The sequence below is a fragment of the Elephantulus edwardii genome, unplaced genomic scaffold, assembly GCF_000299155.1.
Source record: "Elephantulus edwardii isolate Elephantulus edwardi_28Jun2011 unplaced genomic scaffold, EleEdw1.0 scaffold00091, whole genome shotgun sequence".
Lineage (NCBI taxonomy): Eukaryota > Metazoa > Chordata > Mammalia > Macroscelidea > Macroscelididae > Elephantulus > Elephantulus edwardii.
This window is the reverse complement of record NW_006399841.1, coordinates 680084-702812: the sequence shown is the minus strand read 5'-3', so window position 1 is coordinate 702812 and position 22729 is coordinate 680084. Positions and strand designations below refer to the sequence as shown.

Here is a 22729-nt window from a genome sequence, read left to right as displayed (position 1 = left end):
GGTTTTATCAATTTTTGGCCTGTGTCTCATGGTATCCTTTTCACATTTACTTTTATACTGCCCAATGTTATAGTTTTTCCCGTTTCTTGACAGATCCCGTTTACATAACACTCTCTAACTTCTGTTATTACAGAAGCAGCAGGCACCCAGTCCACTTTGCTCCCGTGAGCTTTCCTCCTTTCATGCTTGATTCTTGCTTCTCCATCACATCCCATTTCAGGGCTTCGATAACATTTACATTTATCCTGGCATCGTTTTAAAAGAGTGCCCACAGTTACATAAATTCAGTGTTCAACATTTGTCATTCTACTGTGGTTTCCCAAAATCATCCCTTTAATTGGTTCTGCAAGAAGGATTTGTGAGAACAATACTGTTGACATCCTATATGTTCTCAATGTTTTCTGTCTTGTGATGAAGAGTATTTAAGTACCAAATTTTGTATTGCACTCATCTAGAGAATATAATCTGGTACTAAATACCACCGGAGGGATATTTAAGGCCTGTGTCATTTTCTTTCCCATTATAAGTGAACTGATATTTCTACTGGCTTCTATAGAATTTTTCTTTTCTCTTTAAAGTCTAGCAGTTTCATTAGAATGCATTTCAGGAGCTCTGATAGCCTAGTGGCAAGAAGCTGTGCTGCAATCCAGAAGGCATGCTGTTCAAATCCGCTAGCTGCTCCATGGCAGAAGGGTAGACAATCTCCTCCCATGTGATTAACCGCCTCTGAAAACCTGCCGGAGGGATGCATTGGTTCTGACTCGACAGTACACGACAACAAACAACAAGGATGTTGACTGTTCTTCTCAGTGCTTCCTGAGTCATGTAAACCTTTTCAATACGTAAGGTCATGTTTACTTTTATTTTTTAAAAAAAATTCTTTTTATTTACTTATTTTTAATTTGGTGTCTCATCGAACTGGATCCGAATGGCACAGGAGGAGTTTACCCCTCCTTCTCCAGTGGAGCATCTGGTGGATTCGAACAGTGCATTTTTAGGATTGCAGTGCAGCTTCTTGCCACTAGGCCACCAGAGCTTCATAAATTTACCATTTTTTTTACAACCGTATCTGAAAGACTCTCGACAATATGGATTGACACATGGACTTTACCTATGGCATTAAACATAGTGGGGGTTGTGAAGATGGCTCAGGATCAGGCAGGGTTTCATTCTGCGGAACGTGGGCCATTGTGAGCCAACGTGATTGCACTTAACAAGAACACATGCCATCTTAGAAGTCCCCTTTGCCTACTCATCTCTATTGAACTTCAAGTTTATAAAAAACTTCAGCTAAAGATGGCAACTCATTTAATTTTTATAATTTGTATTGAATACTTGAATTCTTTGTTTTTAAATTTGTGCAAAACCTGTGAAGATATTTAGTTGATTTTTTTTTCTTGTTATTTTCTAAATCTGGATAGGATTACTTGCATAGTAATTTGAGTCATTATTTGTTTTTCAGATGTTTCAAATTTATCTTGTTTTAAAATGCCTTCATTATTCTGCTTATAGTACTAAGTTTACCTTCATTTCAGGAAAGTCTCCTTGAATTTTCTCTAGATCTATTTGTTCCATTGTTTTGATTGACTCTTTAGGGAACTTCAACACCAAATCACAACTAAACTCTGCTGCTGAGTTGGCTCTGACCATGGCAACCCTCCATCTGTTTCTGGAGAAAGAAGTCTTTATGGGAATAGATTGCACAGAGAGTAACTGGTGGATTTGAACCACTGATCTTTCTGTTAGGAGCATAACACACATGCCGCCATAGCTCCTGATTGGACTGTTCTTAACATAAGTATATTATTGAATCTCTTTTTCCCTTCATTTCACATTTCCAAATAATTCTATACTGGTGGCCTTGTGGGAACAGAGTTGCAATGCCAACTCAAAGGCAGGCAGGTGGGACTCACTTATACTCCACAGGAGAAAGATGGACAATCTCTTCCCATGTAATTTAGAGTCTTTGAAAACCCACTGGAGGGCCCACTATGGGCCAGTTTTGGCTTGACAGCAATGAGTGAATAGATGTGAATCCTGTTTATTTTATTTAATTTTTTTGTCAGTTTACGGGATATTCAGTGCTCTTCTCCAACAGTGATACTCAATGGCATCAATTCTTCTGTCATCCTTACTCACTGGCCAGCTCTCAGATGCATAGCAAGTCATTGAAAAGACCATGGCCTGAATCAGATGTACTTTAGTCCTTAAACTGACAATCATTTGAAGAGGTTCCCAATGGCAGACTTTCCCAGTACAATATGTCATCTAACTTCTTGATGACTGTGTCAAGGATTTTGGATTCAAGTTAAGATCAGGTTGTTTCAATCGTTTCTTCATCTATCATGATGTTGCCTCTTGGTCCGGCGAGGAGAAATTTTGTTTTCTTGACATTGAGATGCAATCCTATTTAAAGAGAGAGGTAATGAAAATTGACAGAAGTTGTACACGTATCTGCTCAGTGATGGACTTTTCTGGAGTCTCATCGGACTCTGAAGGACATTTTCCTTGGGGAAGCCTTGAGTGTTAGCATCAGTAGATCTTTTCCTTGGCACCATTTGTAATTTCCAGAAAAAGGTCTTCCAGTCTCCCACCTTGTGAGTATGTCCCAGGTGTGTATGTTCTGGCAGGATATGGTCAGGAGGCTACAAGGCTCAGTGTTGAACTGTTGACTTAACTCCTCAGGCTTCTGTCCATATTTCCTGAGCCCTTTGCTGTATCTATTATTCTGACATCTAAGTCCCTGAATGGCACAAAGGGCTTGCTGTTAGCTACTAATCAAAAGGTTGGTGGTTTGAACTCATCCAGAGCTCCATTGGAAGAAAGTCCTGATGATTTGCTTCTGTAGTAACACAACCTAAGACTCCTGTGGGCAAAGTTCTTCTCCACAGGGTCATTATGTTGTTTTTGTTGTTATGTGCCATTTAATGGACTCCCACTCATAGCAACCCGATGTGCAGCAGCTCTGAACCCTGCTTTATCCCGATCCAATCTCATTGTCTCTGACACATCTACACCCATTACCCCAGTCACTGAATCCATCCATCTCATCACAGGTCTTTCTGTCCTGCACTGTCCCTCCACCCTTCCAAGCACAAAGTCCCTCTCCAGGGACTGGTCTCTCCTTGCAACATGCCCAGAGGTTGTCAGACAGAGCTTCAGAATCATTGCCTCCAAGGAGCAGCCTGGTTTCACCCTCTCCGGTTCACTATGACAATGAATCAATTCAGTGGCAACGTTTTTACTTGTTTATTTTTCCTTTCCTGGCCTGGATTCTCACGGGTTCAATTTCTATATCACCTTGGGTCCAGTGTTCAGTGAGGGTCCGATTTCAAAGTTGTAGAGAGTAGAGGAAAGCCTCTGGTGGTCTAATTGCTCCATTTACCGACTTGCAGTCATTCCTTCTGATTTTATCTCAGAGACCCGCCCCCACCCCTCCCAGTGTCTGCAGTGTGCAGGACCGCAGGCGTTCCGGGTTTGTGCACAGTAAATGCCCAGTCCTCGTTTTCACTCCCTCTGCAGACACTGTGGGTTTAGCATCCTCTCTTCTGCTAAGTCATGAACCACTCTTCCACCCACTTTCCATCTCCTATGATTGTTTTGACGCCTTTTCTTTGCTCCCTTTCTTTGTTCTTGTGTATTTATACTGTTCTTATTCTCATGCTGTCATTTTACTGGCGTTTCGAGAGGGCTGGGATAAAACACATGCATGCAGTTTTCCATATTTAACCAGAATCCCCAAATAACTCTTACTTTGGAGAGAAAAAGCTTTGCATTAAAAGTGGAAAAGAAGGATGAAAATTTTGCATGGTATATGATCTTGGCTATCTATAATAAGTATATTTTTAGCTTATTGTCCTATATATTAAATATTTTAAATTAAAATAATAATAGTGATTTTTCTACCTAGTTACCATTGTCAGATTAATATTTTCCAGTATTCTTTGTTTTATACAATGGTCGTTTTAAAGGTCTTACTCTATATTTTAGGCTTTTACTATAAAGTCAATGGTTTCATGCAGTATGAGAACATTATTGTAAAAGGAGAAGGATAATTAGTAAGATGTGGATTAAAATCCAAAGGGGGAAAGGGGCCCGAGGGTGGGGAAGGGGGAATCTGGGGTCACAGAGTTTGGTGTGCGGGGAGAGGGAGTGATGTCACTAGGGTATATCTGGTGGGGTCCTAAAAAAGATGGAGGGATAGCGGACTTAGGTCAGTGGTGATTGATTTTATAAAACACAGTGTATGGAGTGATCTTACGAGACACAATGTGAATGAAGGAATGTGTGAAAACACAATGTACCTGAATGAAACACAATGTATATGAATTTTGTATGCGACAAATAGTGACAAACGGCCAGAAACCTAAACCAGGTGTTGTATGTATAGTGAACATTTGTGGGACCACCACTCATGTCCCCAGAGAGAACATTTTGTTCCCCCCTTTCCAATTACATCCTTTTCCTCCGCCCCTGAAAGCTCGTAGTAGCCTTATTTTGGTACTAGCTTCATCCTTGCCTAGTTTTTGCCAATGAAAGACACACCTCCAAACAATACAGCTTAGTTTTGCTTGGTGTTGAATTCTGTATCAGTGTAATCTCACATGTAATCGCTCATGTCTGTTCTCTTTTGTTTAAGATTAGATTTCTCAGACTCCCCTTTTTTGCCTAAAACCCAGTTGCTGTTGAGTTAAACTCCAACTTATGATTCTATCTTGTGTATCAGAGTAGAACTGTGCCCAGTAGGGTTTTTAATGGCTGATTTTTTTGGAAATGGATCATGAGAACTTTCTCTTGAGCCACCTCTAACCTTGGATTAGCAGTCAGGTGTTTCCTCTTTGAGATGGATTGACGCAGTGGTTGTAACAATGGATCTACGCACAGTGGAGACTGTGAGGACAGGTCAGGTTCAGGCAGGGTTTTGTCCTGATGTAGACAAGGTTGCTGTGAGTCAGAGACGTCCAAAGCATGGAACACCACCACCGTCACCACCACCGTCACCACCACCACTACCACCACCACCACCACCAAGCAAGGATACTCTCAATGATACGAATGGGCCTCATTGTCATGTGTAGCTTATTAATTTTCACTGCTCTCATTTTAAGAAAATAGCTGAAATATTTAACCTGAAATATCTAACTAGAGTTTTTGTTCATTTATTTAGATTACCTCTGGTTTGGAGTTTTTGTGAACAATGGTCATAAACGTTCTCATCCTGGTCGTCCATTGCCCACAAACACACATTTCTGTTGAGTGTATTCAAGCCAAAATCACCACTTCCAATCAGCTGCTGTGTATCTGAAAGCTGGACAATGAATAAGGATGACAGGAGGAGTCAATGCATTGGACTTGTGATGCTGGAGAAGAGTGCTGAAAGTGCATGGACTGCAAAAAGAATAAACAGATAGGTGTCGGAGGAAGTGCATCCAGAATGTTCCTTGGAGGCAAAGATGGTGAAGATTTGTCTCACATGTTTTGCACATGTTAGAAGAAGCTATTCTGCTCTCTCTATTGTTTCTCTTCTTTGTATTTTTAACTCTTCTGTGTGTCCTTTCACGAGCTATGCTAATGAATAAGACTGTCTTACTACTTTAATAAACCTTTTTCACTTGTTTGATAAATTGTCACAAGAAGAAGAAGAAAGAAGGAGGAAGGAAGGAAGGAAGGAAGAAAGAAAGAAAGAAAAAGAGAGCGAGAGAGAGCGAGAGAGAGCGAGAGAAAGAGAGAAAGAGAGAGAGAAAGAAAGAAAGAAAGAAAGAAAGAAAGAAAGAAAGAAAGAAAGAAAGAAAGAAAGAAAGAAAGAAAGAAAGAAAGAAAGAAAGAAAAGAAGAAAAAGAAGCAGCAGCAAATCCTGAAAAGGAACATCATACATGGAAAGGTGGAGAGTGGTTAAAGGAGAGGAAAGCCCTCAATGAGATGGATTGGTACAATGTCTGTGGCAATGGGCTCAAATGTGTCAAGGATAAGGATAGGACAGGGCTCAGAACTTTTGTTCACAGGGTCGCTATGGGTCATACTCAACTCCATGGCACTTACCAACAACATGAGCAATTTTCACAGACTCTCTTGTCCATGTATTCCAGTGTCCATTAGTGTATATATGTGCAAGTGTAACAGGAGGGTAATGGAGTTTCTGTTGTTCTATGGCCTGCCCATGAATTGCAGCATTTTAAGATTTTTCTCTGGTGATGTGTGGGTAATAATCTGTTATTTTCCTTCACATTATCTCATTTATGGAAAAGCTCAGGAATATTTTCATATGCTTGTCAGCCATTTGGAGTTCTATTTTTTTAATTAATTTTAATGAACGTTAACAGAGAGAGATTTTAGATTTCCATACATTCATTGTGGCCTTGGAGTTCTACTTTTGTGAAGTGCCTATCTAAGACCTTTGCTTACTTTTCAGTGGTTTCTCTAGCTAATCGCTTTGTACTCTGGATAAAAACACTTTGGGGGCCTATTGCCTTCTACTTGGATGACTCACTTTTTCGTAGTCTATGGAGATGACTTCTGATGAACTGAAGTTCTTACGTTTAGTATAGCAAAAATGTGCAGGAAGCTCTGATGGCCTAGTGAGTAAGGAATTGAACCGTTTGAGTCTACCAACTGCCTTGTGGAAGAAGGATGGACAATCTCCTCTCATGAGAGTTGTAGCCTCTGAACACCCACTGGAGGGTCAGCTGTACATTCATCCTGACTGGATGGCGATGATAGAGAAAAAGGTATTAGTTATGACGGTGCATCCTCAGATCACACGAACACATCTTTCCCTTTCCTGAAGTCCTACAAGTTTTAATTCTCTATTTTTTTCCACAAAGAAATTTACATCTACATCAACTTTAAAGTGATTTTTGTATCCCACTGGAAGATTGCCATTGCCATTGTAGCTGACCTTCCAGGGAATTTCCAAAAGTATACATTGCAAAGGAGGAGATCATCCATTTCCCCCCCCCAGAATCTACTGATGGATGTGAATTACTGAAGAGTGCTGCTGCCTTGGGGTCACCAGTGCAATGCCCTGCAGACCCCACCATCAGAACTCCTTACAAAGTTGAGTGTTTGCAATTCCTCTCTCTCATTTTTTACTGTCATTTGTTGATGGCTGCCCTTTCTCAACTGTTCTGCAGTGTTACCTCTAACTTTGGGCATGGTATCAGGAAGGGCTAGTTCCTGGAGAAAGACATCATGCTTGGAAAACCAGAGGATCTGCGAGAAAGGGGAAGATCCTCAATGAGATGGACTGACACAGTGTGACTGCAGCAAGGGGCGGAAGTTGGGAGGCGGGATGGGACCAGGCAGTGTTTTCTCTGCTGCAGGTCAGGTCAATATGCACCAGAAAAGACTCAAGGCATCAGAAAACAATCCCTATTGGTCATGGACTCTCTGAGCCTCTCCACAGGCTTGTCTAATCCTCCACCAGCTCCTAGCGCTTAGCAGTAAATCATGACATCCAGTAGGGCAAGGCTTCCCATTTGATTTTCCTTCCTCAAAAGTGTCTCCTCTGTAATTTGCTCTTTTCATTTTCATGTAAATTTTAGAGTTGATCTGTCTGTTCTATTTTTAAAAAGTCTGTGGGAATTTGGATTAGGATCACATTAAATGTCTTCGTCATTTTAGGGAGTCATTACAATATTGAGACTTTGAATCCAAGAACATAACATCTCTCCCATTATTATGTTTTCAATTTCATGCAACACTTTTTACCATTTTCCTTTTAGAGATCTTACTCATACTTTGACAATTTTACTCACACATACTTAATATTTTTAAATGTTAGTATAATTGTATGTTAGAAAACGATTGACTCTTTGAGACTAGTATGTGCATATCCAACTGATTTACATGTATTAGTTTGTAGCCACCTACCTTGCGATACTCTTATTAATTCTCATCGTTTCTATTATGCTGAATATTTTACACGCACAATCATATTATCTGTGAACCACAACGTTTTGGCACTTCTTATCTTATTCTTCCACCTTTAACTTCTTACATTTCTATGATGACTTATTGTGCTGCCTATGTAACTCATTTTAAAAGTTAAAGAGACTGGAAGAAGACAGACATCTTTGTATTTATAATCCTGACCTCATAGGGAAAGTTTTCCACATTTTACAATTAAGTATGATACTTGCTATTTTTAAAGTGGATCCCCCTTTCCTGAAGTAAGGCAATTCCCTTCTCTTCCCACTTTTGGAAGAAGTTTAAATCACAACTACATAATGAACTTCAGCAAATGTTTGTTTCTGTATCAATTCAGATGCCTACAGGATCTTTCTTCTTTACTGTTTCTAGAAATAGATCATCTTTTCTCTTGCGGCAAGTGTTACTGTTATAATCAGTGTGTGTTCATGCACACACATATATACACACACTTCTAAGGTTGGAAAAGAAACTCCTGTTGAATTCCTTTGATTATGCCCAAGGGTAAGCTAGGTCCCAGTGTGGACAAGGGCATCTTTCCCAGGTGTGTGACGCTGGATGTTTCCAGGAAAGATCCATAAGCAGAAATTACAGAGGTCCCATCTATACTCACGCCAGGAAACATAACCATCTCAGCAATATGTCAGACAGCTATGAAGCCCAAGATCTATGAGGTTTAAACCCTAGGGATTCTACTCATGGGCTATTTTCTGAATGTGTTTCAGAACCATCTCTTCTTAGTCCTGTCTTTTTTTTTAATTAGATACTGCTATGTTTATACTCTTTAGTAGCTACCAAAACAGGTAAAATTTCTACTATTTGACTTTGATTTTCTTTTTCAGAATAAGACTTTCCTAGATTTCATTCACATGCGCACCTGATAGACCACTCCTAGATTTCATTCACATGTGCATATGACAGACCACCATGCCAATTAAACCAGACCCTCTGGGCGAGGTGAAGGAGAACCCTGGCATGGGTGTTTTAAAAATCTCTCCAGGAAATATCAATGTGCAAGTGCTTTTAGGAAGCCCCAGAGCTCCCTCAATCTATATCTATTAGAAGCTGCAATTGCTTCGTTGCTTACACAACAAAAGGCACAGAGAAGAGTCCTCATGAAATCAAATGGGTAAACAGATTCAGCACCACCCAAACTAGAGCTGGTGAGATGACACAAAGAAGAAGGAAGGTGGAAGAAGGGAAGATGAGGACAAAATAAAAAGGGAAGAAAGCCCAACAGCAATGGCAGCCAAGGCTACTCACTCAATCACTTCTGAGAAGTCTGTCTGGGTCATGAACACGCAGTTGACCAAGATGGTAACGGTGATGAAGACGCTGAACCATCTGAGGGGCTCGTGTTAAGGAAGAGCTGACGGTCGCCGTGTTTCCCTGGCATTCAAGTGCATGATCACTGTGAAAACGGAGGATTACAATCATAACTCCTAGCTGGACCAGTCTCACGGCGTAAGAACTGCTGGCGTCTCCCGAGGGCCTATGGAGAACGAGGCTTGGTCGACGTAATTTCTATCAGCTGACTGGTGAGTTTGACCACTCAAGTGGCAATTACTCTTTACACGTTAGAGCTGAGAAAATGGACTGCAGTGGAAATGACCTTTCCAAGGTCCCATAAGTAGTTAATTAGGAGACTGAGTTATGACTATAAAATTATTTGTTAACAGATTCCTGGGTAAGACGGAAGGAGGTAGGATCTCCTTTTCCAGAATATTCTTTTGCACCAATGCCTTCTTACTCTATGACGTGGCCTGAAATCTCCTCCAGTGAATGTCTCTTTTATCCTGAAAGACAGAGTCTTCCGAGGACGGTACAGATAAAGGGAAGCTTTGGTGAGAATTAGTATAATCAGATTGCTTTCTTAATTTAGCTTAAACCATTTGCATGGAGGATTGCCTTTGGTCTAAGGGTGGTGGTGAAGGTACAGGGAAGGAAGAGGCTGGTTCAAGATCATTCCAAGCAGGATAAGGTTGTTTTGTGGAAATGGAGTCTCCAGTGAGCAGAGTGCAGGCAAAGAGAGGGCCAGACCTGGAGGAAGGCGCTAAAAAGGGAGGTGAATGGAAGGAGGTAAATTGATGGGGGGGGGATCCAAAGATAAAGTCCCACTTGGACATCTTTTTACAGATTATCTGGGTTCTTAATTACTTCCTGAAGAAGAACCAAGTCTGAAGATAAACTTGACCTATACAGAGAGAGAGCTGCACTCTTCTTTCATCTTTTCACTTTGAGCAGAAGTATTTTAAATCTATTTTTGTTTTGTGTAAATGCCTTTGATGTGCCCTGCTTTACAGTTATTTAGGAACCTGTCTATTTGAAAAGGGAAACTCTACTAATTAAGCCACTTTTTTTTCCCTGTTGACTTACAATTAAATGAAGAAATGCCTTCACACAAAGGACAATGTTAGCCCAAGAATTAAATGCAAATCACAGCTCCAGGATCACAAATCTGCACAAGTAATGAGATATCCGATGTGTGATATTGCTTATGAAAGTGATCATACCAAATGTGATTAGAATGATCATTGTGATGAAATACTTCTAATAAGACTCTGAGAATTGCATGAACTTGAAGGGTAGGTTTGGGGGCTGGAGTTATCAAGTTCATGAGATTTAAATATATCAGTGCAGCTTTTCTGTCCAGCTGTGACTCCTGTTAGTAATTATTTACTCATCAAATCTCAAGATGGAAAGAATATTCACTGGTCACTTACTTCTTTACAGGGGTTTTCTTTCTAATTAGCTGTTTCTTACTTATCTGGATGAAATCCAACCAGAATCCATGGAGAGGATTTTGTATATTTGCTGTTTGTCTTTATTTGGAGTTTTCACTTAATTTTTTTTTTTTTGCACACACACACACACACACACACACACACACACACACACACACACATATGTAGAGATGTCACACTGAGAGACTAATTATCCTAACTAATTTCCATTAAACTCCTATTTCTTCACTACAGATACTGCGCTAGGCAGGGTGCAGACGTGACCTTTTAACTAGCTGTGTGACTTGGAACAATTTATTTAATGCTTTTGAGGGTTAGTTTCATCATCTGCAAAATGGGAATGGTAATCCAAGTAATACCCTGAGGGTTTCGGTGCCTATGACTGTGTTGACACTTAGAAGATATTTAACAAGTGAGGGGCTACTAACATTGTGAAATAGAGCCAACTCTTAATTGAAAAAAATACAATCCCATCCAAGCAGCCACAAACATAAAAGATGGTGAAGGGGGGGAGGGGGAGTTGTGATGTAACTTTACCATCACATGACTTTATAGCTACTCAGTTTCACGTTGAGCGCACAGATGCCACTCAGCCAGGGACTCCGCTCACTGAGGGCTGTCCAGCAGCTCAGCGAGCTCGCCCGAGTTGGAGAGCAAGCTTCTTTTTAAAAAAAATTATTATTGGAGGCTTCTACGGAGAGACTGGCTCCCATCTGTCAGGCAGCTGAGGCTAGGCTGTTTTTGTAAATCAGCTACCAGGACGCCAAGGCTGAATTTGTCATTAGGAGCTTCCAATTTGGATAGCCACCAGGGAGGATCCTTAGAAACCAAGCCAAAGCCTCTTTGTTCTACTAGTTTGGCTTGCCTTAGTGGGGGGAAAGAAAAGAAATGAACAAAATAAACTGAGAACAAGGTCCCCAAAATCTGAAGGCAGCTTTGTGAAGCCAGTTCAGGCAATGACTCTATACTATGGACACTTGACCAATGTGTGTCTTCTCCATTACATTCCTCAATGACATGGACCTCGAGCTGTTGACATTTTTAACATGCTGGAGCAACTTGTGCTGTTGGCAGTGCCCATTGGCCCTTGAGACAGCCTGTACTCTGTCCATCATGGATTCTTCTTGCCTCCTGCTAAGTGTTGCTCCATCACCCGAGAAGCCGTCACTCTTCTCATGGCTTCGGCACCCGTTAACAACCCATGCCTATCCCATCTGCCCTAACTAGTCTTTGGGCCCTTCTCCTGTTCTTATGTTGTGAGTAAGGAGTATGGGAACAATGGGCTACATTGGGGCGCTTCAGCCAAAGTGTCTTCCAGAAGAAGGACTTTGAGTTGTTCCATGTTAGTCTATGATGAGCCCAAACTTCAGGCATTTGAGCTGCACGAAGGTCTCTCCTATGTCTTGAAGAATGTTGTCAAGCATCAGGCACATTAAGGGTGCACCTTTTCCCATTTAATGACACCATTGTCCCAGGATTCAGTTGGAAGAAGGCTCTTTTGCTAACTCTTTTTTAAAATTTTCTTCATTTTAAGTAATGTTTACAGAGATTACAGCTTTCCATTCATTCATTCTTGCATTTTTCACCATGCGCACCATTGCCCCCAGTTTGCTCTTCTCTTTGAAAAGTAAAAGAAAAATTCTTTCATTGTTATATAATCCCCACTCCCACCCTGCCCCGAGTACACTCCACTATGTAACCTTCATTCTAGACTTTTGTCATAACCATAGTACCCAACCATATATCCTTTTAAACAGTTCTCTCCCTCATCTGTTTCAACGCAGTATACTCAATTTATCCAATTTTTCTAAGTCTCACCCCAACCGTGATGTCAGTCCCATTCTACAACAATGGCACTATGCAGTATTTGTCCTTTTGTGGCTGAGCTATTTCACTCATCTTTTGCTAACTCTTAAAGGGAGTATTGACCACACTGGGAAAGGTCCAGCTCTAACCCCTGGAAGAAGTTTATGTTTATGCAAAGGATACGAGTGGACTGACACTTTGATGGCAGTTCTTCTGATCCGGTGGAAAGGGCTGAATAGCCACAGAGCCTTCGTGGCACTAAACCGAGAAATGGTTCTTCCTTTGTTCAGCACCATGAATGTCTAAAAGGAAGTAAAGCAAAGAAGGAAGTGGACCTCCAGTGAGAGACAAGCATCTCCACAATCATGCTTTAAGGGAATGTGCCGCTGTGCTGCTATCTCAGCCTCAGGCATGAGAAGGACTCTATGAGATAATGGACAGGTTCATTCATAGGGTCTCTATGAGTCGCCTCCAACTCGATGGCACTTAACAACAACAACAACAGAGAGAGCAGTCGGCCTAGAGGACAGAAAGCCATGCTCCCAAGCCAAAGGTGGGTGACTTTACTCCACGGCCCTCAGGCCTGCCTTTAATTGTTTCTGGTGAAACATTCTTCTAGGTCGTGTAACCCTGGTCTGTCCACTTGCTGTACAGAGAGGAAACTCGTGGTTGCTGTGAAGCCGAACACTATGGCATTGATGAGTCAAATGCAAGGATGGTTACCCCTGGTGGACAGTGTTGGGTGGAGCTCCCTGATTAAAACAAGCTTGGAAGCAGGAGTGACATCCACTTCCACAATAGCTTGCCTCTGGAAACCCTATGAATCTGGAGAAAAGGCGAAAGTTAAACAGGTGTCCAGGTCTTTCATGCATAGGGTCACTATGAGTTGCCTCCATGTTGACGGCACTTAACAACAACAACAACGCTGAGCCCTTTGGGAAACCTCCCAGGGCTGATAAGAAGCATTAGGTCCAGGGTGAGGACGTGGGCACAGGCAGACAGCCTTTCATGGAGTTTAATTTCTTTTATGACTGGAGGACCCTCCTTGGCCTCCTCATCCTCCTCCTTTTCTCCAGCTCCTAGACCTCTTCTTCTTAAGCCTACTCCTAGCTCCTGGAGGGTGAAAGCTCTTAGCAAGGAGAGTGGGGGGGGGGAACCCAACACACCACAAACAAACAACACTATCCCAAGTGCCTTTTTCTTTTACAATTTGTGTTTAGGGTGGCTGACTCCTGCCCTTCCAAACTGTGACATTCACCCTACATCCCTTTTTCTGCTACGGAGGACATTTCAGATGCAACACAGACAGATTAATGGTCACAGAGCAACTCTCGTTTAAACTCGGGGTTCTCTATTTTATGCTTGAGGACCTCAAGGAGGTTTGGTTTCTGTGGAAGACACAGACATAAACATTTGCTGTTTTAGAAACTCTGAGGGAATTCTGAAACACAGCAACATAGGAGCATGCGTTCCAGTAGTGATTAGGGCGATGGTGTGATCACACATCAACAGCTCCTGCTGGGCGCTCACGTGAGAATATGAGTGGGAAAGGTGGAGGGTATCTAAGTAGCATTATTATGACAAGGATTTTGAGGACTGCAGGGGTCCCAGACCACACTGTGAGCACCACTAGTTTAAATCATCCTGATTTCTATGCCTGTTTCCCAGCCTCCTCCAACCTCAAGTTCAATGCTCTTGAAAGAAGGTGGTAGGCAAAGAGTCAACACCTGTAGAAGCCATGGGCCAGTACTGTTTGAAGGGACCACTGTTTGTTTTTGTTTTTTTAAAAAATATTCTTTTGTGTGTGTACCATCAAATCTGATCCAACTGGTACAGGAGGAGATTGCCCCTCCTTCTCTAGCAGAGCATCTGGAGGATTTGAACCGTGTGCCTCTGGGATTGCAGTGCAGCTTCTTGCCACTAGGCCACCAGAGCTCCCTGGGACCACTGCCTTTGAGGCTCTGATGGTGTAGTCCATAATGCACCGCTTTCTTAGCCCACAGGCTGTGTCTCTCTGGTAGTTCAAATCCACCATCAGCTCTGAGGGAGAATGATGGACAATCTCCTCCATTGTGATTAACTCCCTTACTAACCTGCTGGGAGGCAGCTGTGAGGTGAGGCAGCACTTGCGGATTTGGTTTTAACTGGTGTTTGTCATAAACGCCATGGAAAAGGGTGCCAAAGAGTGACCCAGCGTCATCAAAGTGATTCCGGTTCATACTGACCCTCCATTGGGTTTCTGAGGCTGTAAATCTCTCTCTTTTATTTTATTTTTTTTTTATAATGAGCAATGGGCCCATTTTCCTCTCTCCGAGCAGCTGGTGGATTGGAGCTGCCAAACGTTTAACAGCTAAGAGCCTGATATGTTACACAATACACCACCAGTGCTCCTTTCAAAAGGGTTAGTTCGTTTTACTGGTTTTGTTTTGGTTTTTTTGTTCTCATTCACTGAGTCTGTAGGGAGTTCTGAGGGACAGTGCGCAGGGAATTGTGCTCTTAACCCAGCGCCACGCCTCCCTGGTGATTTGAATCCCTCAGCTGCTCTTTGAGGGAAGGTTGGTCATTTTCTCCCGTGTGACTTAGAAAACCTGCTGGAGGGTCAGCTACGAGTCAGTCCTGATTTGATGGTGCTGAGAAAGAACTGAGTCTGTACCTCATTGTCACTTGAACGGGGGCGAGGAGGACCCCTGAGGTGAGTGGGATAGAGACGTCTCTTACCCTGTGTGTCTTATAGAAGGGGTCCAGGTCCTCCAGGGGTATCCCAACCAATTCATTCGGCAGCTCGCCGTAGAACTTGGGCAGCTGGTTGCAGGCCTTCAGGTCTAGCTGGGGCCGAGGCTTCTCCTCTTCATTCTTTGGCTCCTTGTGCTTTTCTCGGGTTTTCTTTGCTGCCTTCTCTGCCTGGATTTGCTTCTCAATCTCCACCAGGGACTCTGGGGTGAACTGACGGAAGTTGGTAGTTTCCAAAGACCCAAAGGGGAATTCCATCTTCTCATTCTTCTTAAAAAAAAAAAAAGTATAGACTCTTAGGAGAGTGAATGTAATTACAGAGAGTTAAGTCTCCCCAACATCCTCTTCCCCCCCATCCTTCCCTGCTTTCTTGCTAGAGTAACTCTCCCCATCCCACCCTGCAGCTTCTCTTTTAACTCAACTGAGTTCCCCAGGACCCAACGTCCCTCTCATTGCTTTTAGGAAATGCTGTTATTCCATACCTCCCCAGGTACCTAAGAGTTATGTCTTTGCTCTCATGCACTTTTAAATGATTGTTCCTTCATCGTTTTGCCCTACCCATCCCCAGCCATTTGGCTCATTAAATCATAGCCTTCTCTCTTCATTTCTATAACCACTGAGCTCCACGAAGTCTCCTTAATTCACCGAAGACTTTGACTCATGATCTGCGCCAAGTCTCATTCTATGTTCTGATAGCAACTTTTCATTTCGGCACATTTCCCAGCTGTGTCTCTGGCCCTCTTTGAGCTCCACTTGGGCTTCAGGCTACATTCCACACGGACTCTCTCCTTGAAATTCTTTTTTTACACATCCACATCAGATCACATCATTCATCACTTTAAGGACTCCTTTGTTCTTGTTCTAAATCCCAAACCTAAGCTGATGTGTATCAGCCTAGACTTGAACTCCTGAAAGGTCTGAAGACATCATCCTGCCTGAAAAATAATAGTGGCCCCTGGTCAGCAGATACTTCTTGTCTGAAATTTCAAAGATGCTTCATCATTCTTGACTGTTCTGTCTCCCTTTACATAAGCCAATGATGACGCCAGCTATGCTGTGGAGAAAATACACATCCTTTAACTTCTTATACCTACAAGTCTAATTTATTTACATCATCACTTTTCTTTCTTCTCTTCCCTCCTGTCATGTAGGGAAATGATCATTCTTTATTCCGGCAAAGGCTAGTATGCTCCTCTTGTATCCCTCTCAACTTCATGAACCTCTCCTTCCTTTTATATTGGTTCCTTCCTATCTGCATTTGGAGATGCTTATGTCTCCTCCATCTTTAAAGACTTATTTGATACAAGGGTCCTTTAAATCTTCCCCCTTCTCTGTGCCTAGTCTCTTCCAGGATCATGAAAGATTTGCTTTTATTCATTGCCTCCAAGTACTCTTTGGTCCTTGTAGAGTAACTCCTGCCCCAATTATCTCACTCACATGCCTCTTTGAAAGATAGTAGAGACCCTCTTATCAGGGTTCCATCTGGGAAATGCTTCTCAGCCCTTTCTTGATGGTCCTTTTGGCTGTTTTAACCACTTCCCATTTCTTCCAGTTCTCTCTCTCCCTAGTTGCTCTGACACATTTCTAACTTTTGCCTGTTCCTTTTAAGTCTTTTCTTTCTCAGCATTTCATAACAGTGAAACCTGAGATTCTTTATTATGTCTTTTTTTTTTCAACAGTAACAGCAACAGCACCCGTCATAGTATCAGCCAAGTCCACTGTGTTCTAGACTCTGAGTGAAGCCGTTTTCTTGCATTACCCATCAGTGTACCCTAAAAGGCAGTAGCTCTGATATGTAAATGAGAAACCAGAGAGGCAAAGTTAGCTATTCTAAGATCATGTAGCAAAACAGATCTAGATGTGCTAACACAATCTTTTGGGAATGAGTAGCTTGCCCACCCCCAGGGGATCAATTTTCAACTATATGTGAATGATTCCTGAATTTCCATCACCGGTTCTGATTATGGTCACAAGGTCCAGACTGCCAGCTGATGTCTCCATGTGACTGTTTCATGAGCACCTCAAACTCAATAGATGCAAAACTGAACTCATTTTCATCCTTTTGTGGTGCCTGTATCTATTTCTTGTCTACTTCTCTCCTATGAATGGCCCAAACGAACCTATTTCTATCTCTTCACACAACTGAAACTCTTGGTCATGTCTCTTTCGTTCCCATGTGCAGTGATTCATCGATTACTGTTAATTCTGCCTTCTTAGTATCTTCTTCCCACGTGTCTCCAATTTCTCCACCATGTCATTAGTCCAACCACCGCCATCCCAAAAAGCCTACGTACCCCCTTTTGTCCTTTCTAACCTATTTTCCAACTATAACCAAATGATCTTTCTTAAATGAAGAGATAATTATATTATAGCTCAGTTTTCATTCCTTGCAAACCTCTTAAACTATGTGTTTACATCTCTAGAACTATGAGGATTCAATTTTCTCCTTGAAAAGGACCCATTATTTCTTATTTAAAAGTCTATCCATGTTCCATTTCCTTGGCCCCAAATTATCCTCTTGTTTTGCTTTGTCTGTCCCCAGTCATTTTTGAACTCTTGACTTTCAGAACTCTGGTGACGTACAGTCTGTGGAAAGCCACACTGCAGGCTGAAAGGCGTGCCTCTCTAGTGGTTAGAATCCACCTGCAGCCTCCTGGGAGAAAGATGGGCAATCTCCTCCCGTGTGATTTGCAGCCTCTGAAAACACATTAGAGGGTCAACTATGACTTAGCTCAGAGTGCAATGAGGTTGTTTTTTTTTACTTTCAGATAATTTCCTTTGTCTATGATTGGATATGAAGTCTACGCTGGGATTCTCATTTTATACTTGCATGACTTTCCTCACATTCTCTTATAAAACACCTCTGCTTTGTGATTGCTGTTTACCTTTCTATATTTCTCACTAGCTTGTAAGCCGAGCGAGAATCAGAAATACACATTCTTGTTCATCTTTGATTTTCAGAACCTAACTCAGTGTCTGGCACTTTGGTGGTAGCTGTTGTTGTTGTTAGGTGCCATCGAGTTGAGTCTGACTCATAATGACCCTATGAACAAAGATCTGAACCCTGTTCTGTGCTGTGTCATCCTCACACTTCCTGACACATAGGAGCCCATTGCAGCGGTTACCGTGTCAATCTACCTGGTTGAGGGTCTTCCTCAACTGACCCTCCACCCTTCCCAGCATCATGTCCCTCTCCAAAGATAGCACCTCCTAGTTATGTCCAAAGTATGTGAGGTGAAGCCTCATCATTCTTGCCTCCAGAGGGCGCTCTGGCTGCTCCCTGTCTGTGACATGACTATTCATTCTCTTGGCCATCCAGGTGAAGTTCAGTGCTCTTTCCCAACTCCACAGCTCAAAGGCGTCAATTCTTTTTTCTGTCATTCTTATTCATTTCCAGGTCTTAGATGCATAGCTAGTAATCAGAAAGACTATGGCCTGAATCAGACACACCTTAGTCCTCAAATTGACATTTCTACTCCTCAATAATTTGGCACTTTGGTAGGTAGTATATATTTGTTGGGTGAATATTCGTGATTTAAAAAGTTCATAAGGCGCCGTCTGCATTCCTGGCCGGGTGCCTTTGCCCTGGCGCCCTTCCCTTCTTCAACAGCCCTCTGTCTCCTAGATTGAGAACTCTGTCCAATAAAAGATGACACACTCAAAAAAAGAAAAAAGTTCATAAATAAGAAAACTAGAGAACATTTTCTCTCAAATGTGTACCTAAAAAGAATAGATTTAACCACAGGAATAAAATGAATCAAATATATTACCTAGTCTAGTTCATGTCTCTTAAAAGCAACGTATTAATGGACTTTGCTTTATTTTTTTAAATCCATTTTGCTACTTTTTTCTCTTAATCTGTTCATTTAAGCCATTCATGTTGAGTGTGATTATTACTAGAGGCTAGGTTTTATCATTGCAGTTTTGCTGTGTTTCTTTTTTTATGTTGCTGATTCATCCACTTTCCTCGGCTGCCACTGTGTTTAGGACTTCTCTTAGTCTTTCTTGGAGAGTTGGTCTTGCTTTCGCTGGTTCTTTATTTCCTGCTTTTTTGCAAATTGCCCAACTACTCCTCTATCACTTGTGATGGAGAGTTTTGCTGGGTACAGGCTCCGTGGCTGGCAGCTGTTTTATTTAGGCCTTTTCTTTATACCATCCCATTTTCTCCTTCCTTACATGGTTTCTACTGAGAAATCAGAGCTTAAGCTAATCGGCTCTTCTTTTTTGGTGACTCTATGTTTTCCTCTTGTTGATTGTGATACTGAACACTGGGACACTGATGTGCCATACGTGGTAATTGTTACCCATGGTGGACAGTGTTTGGTGGAGCTTCCCAACTAAAACGAGCCTGGAAGCAGGAGCAGCATCCACTTCGAAATGGTTTGCCTCCGGAAACTCTATGTACGAACAGTGCTCAGGCCTTTTGTTCATAGGGTCATTATGAGTCATCTACGACTCGACGGCACCTAACAATAAGAACAGTGGCGTTTTCAGGCTAGTTTACTCCAAAGTCAAGTTGACCATGGCAGAGGCAGCTCTTGGGCCCAAGAACCCTATGATAATGACCTTAATTGTGTTACCAGTACTAGAAGCATCATTTGAACCAAGTACTTTTGTGGTGGTGACGTTACTTGCTATTGTCAGTTTGAGAGGTAGCTCTTGAGCACAACACTGCTTTGATGGGGAACGGCTTATGCTCACCGGTCCTAGACAGAAATATCCCTATGCTGAGGACTCTTACTTCTACTACCAGCCTTAGAAGCAGTTCTTGAGCTCAGTACTCAATATCAGGAGAAGCCTCACCTCTGACTTCACCCAAATGTGTTAATGCCCTCAAGAACTCTCTTAACCTTCCTCCCTCTCTCTTCTCTTACCCATTTGTACTTGGTCTGTCTCTCAGGAATTTTTACAAGACTACTTGCATTATATCACTGAATGTCTGTCTTCTCTCTTCTTCTGTACGAGAATTTCTACATGCTGTGTCCACATATTGATTAGCCTGACGTATTTATGCACTTGTCTTTAAAATGCTTGTTGAATTTTATCAATTTCTCTGTTTCTTCCTTTTTTAAGTGACACTGACTGAATTGATTTTGTCTTCTTTGACTAGCGTAGAAGAACCTCTCGTGAGTGGGATTATAGTTGAGTCTTCTAATTCAGAGATAGAGGAGCAACATAGAAACTCCCTCACTGGAATGTAATGTTGGGTGCAGGCAAAGGAGTAAGATAGAATTTCAAGAGTTGAATTGGGTTTTAATGTCAAAGCTTGCTTAGCCATGAGGTTGACCTGATGCTAAATGTTCGTAGTAGTTGTGTTGGGTTGTCATGATACAAGGGGTCATTGTTGTTCTCAGAGTTATGAATCTGTTATCAAATATGGGAATCTGTAGAAACATAGTTTTAAGACTTTACAATTAGAAAAGGTAATTCTCTCCTTAGCAGAGCCACACAGGTGTTCCGAGAGCAGTACATCCTTAAACAGGACCTGGCAATGGAAGAGATCCAGCGCAGGGTCAAATTACTGTGTGACCAGAAAAATAAACAACTAGAAGATCTCAGTTATTGTCGAAAGGAAAGTAAAAGTCTACGGGAAACGGCTGAGCGCTTAGCTGACAAGTGTGAAGAAGCTAAGGAGAAACGGGAAGACATCATGAATAGGATGAAAAAAGTGCTGCACAGTTTTTGCTCTCAACTCCCAGTTCTCTCCGATAGTGAAAGGGACGTGAAAAAAGAATTACAGTTGATACCTGATCAACTGAGACATCTGGGCAATGCCATTAAACAGGTTACTATGAAAAAGGACTATCAACAGTGGAAGATGGAAAAGGTATTGAGTCCTCAAAAGCCCACCATTACTCTCAGTGCCTACCAGCGAAAGTGCATTCAGTCCAACCTGAAGGAAGAGGGTGAACATATAAGGGAAATGGTGAAGCAGATCAACGATATCCGAAATCATGTAAACGTCTTTTTTTTTTTTTGTCATGTAAACTTCTGACACCTCCAGGATTCGATCCACAGCTGACATCATAGCCAAAGGTGTGAACTCACGTTGTAAACAAGTATTACATAATGTATAAAGTGGCATTTTGATTGAAAGCTGGTGTATGCATTTATTTTATACATTTGATAAACTTACTGAATAAATGTTTATATTTAAAACTAAAAAAAAAGAAAGAAAAGGTAATTCTATATTTGAAGTTCTCTGATCAACTGACATGATTCTTTTACTTCCTATCTATTGTTGAGAGCCCTAACATAGCACCTTGGGACATACGTTTGGATTGAAGTAGTTTCTTTGGAGCTAATTTCAGGGAGCTCCCATAGGGAGTTGTGTTTCTTACCCATAAGTTCTGCCTCTGGTGTTTCAAATCTGCGAGCAGCTTCAAGGGTGAAAGATGAGCTCTCTCCCTCTTATTTTCTTCTAGAGATCCAAGTCTTCCAGAGTATATGGAGTTTTCTAGAGGAAAGTCAAGCTTCCTTAATAGAAGTCTCAATGATGGAACGAGATTAGCTATGGCATCTATGATCGCCTCTCTGCAGTGGGGTCATCCCTGGCCTCAGTTCAAAGGAGCCAACCCCAGGCCTGCAGCCATTCCAGGCAGAGGCGGCTCCCTGCTAACCCTCACTGAATAACTAGTTCCAATGGCTTTGGCTTGGGATCCTCAGAGAAGGCGTATTTCATCCTGCGTTCCCCTCAGTGTGTGCTGCAGAAATGCCACGTGCTGTAAGGTGTAAATGGGTGTTCTATGGGGACAATTACAGTAGTGGAAGTTTACCCTATGGAATGAATTTGTTCAAAATATGGACATCACTAACACCTGGAATTGTCCTTTTCATTACATTACGTGTCTTAAGATGGGACGGTGATCCTGAACTAGGAAGACAGAAGAGAAGGCCCAGCTCCTTGAACACACGGCCACATTCATCAGCTGCTGTCTGTCAAACAGCATGCTTGTAAATGTTTCCTTAACAAAATGAAAAACATTCAATTTCTCTACCTGATTACTACCTTTCCTAATATGAAGTATAAAGTTTGTTTATTAAGTATATGAATACGGTTTTTTTAATTACTTGTGGTGATTATAAGTCCGTTTTTGCCATTTACTTTAAACCAGGGGTTCCTTATGTCGTGTAAAAGCCTACTGGTAACTCCGCAGGGGATGATGATCTTAAAATTACTCCCTGGTCTCATAAACTTTCAAAATTCTGGCTTAATACACAGTGCATAATGCTTCCAGGGAGCTACGGTGGCCTAGTGGTAAGGAGCTGTGGTGTGTGGCTTGCATCCACTAGTCTGAAGTTCTTAAGTAGTTACCCATTCTTAATTCTATTCTCGACAGTGACCACTGACTGCGAAGAACATCACCATCCCACCTTCTCCAACTACAGTAATCTTCAGTGCTGGCCCAGCTGGACACATCCCAACTCTATAAACAATTAGATGAGATGCAGATTCTTGAATGTCAGCTGCCAAGATTCTGCTCAACAGGTTTGTGGTGACATTAAAGAAGCTGCATAACTTC

The 22729-nt window shown here is 41.9% G+C and overlaps 1 protein-coding gene across 1 annotated transcript in view; it reads right to left on the bottom strand.

The window, feature by feature from the left end:
- The window catches only part of SCN10A (sodium channel, voltage-gated, type X, alpha subunit), a 127240-nt gene extending 111776 nt beyond the window's left edge, over positions 1 to 15464 (bottom strand). Inside the window, exons 1-3 of the mRNA XM_006890648.1 lie at positions 15195 to 15464; positions 12660 to 12778; positions 9190 to 9270 (exon numbers count right to left, since the gene is read on the bottom strand). Of these exons, the coding sequence (XP_006890710.1) occupies positions 9190 to 9270; positions 12660 to 12778; positions 15195 to 15464 (470 nt within the window). The remainder of the gene's footprint in view (positions 1 to 9189; positions 9271 to 12659; positions 12779 to 15194) is intronic.
- Positions 15465 to 22729: the final 7265 nt, after the last annotated feature.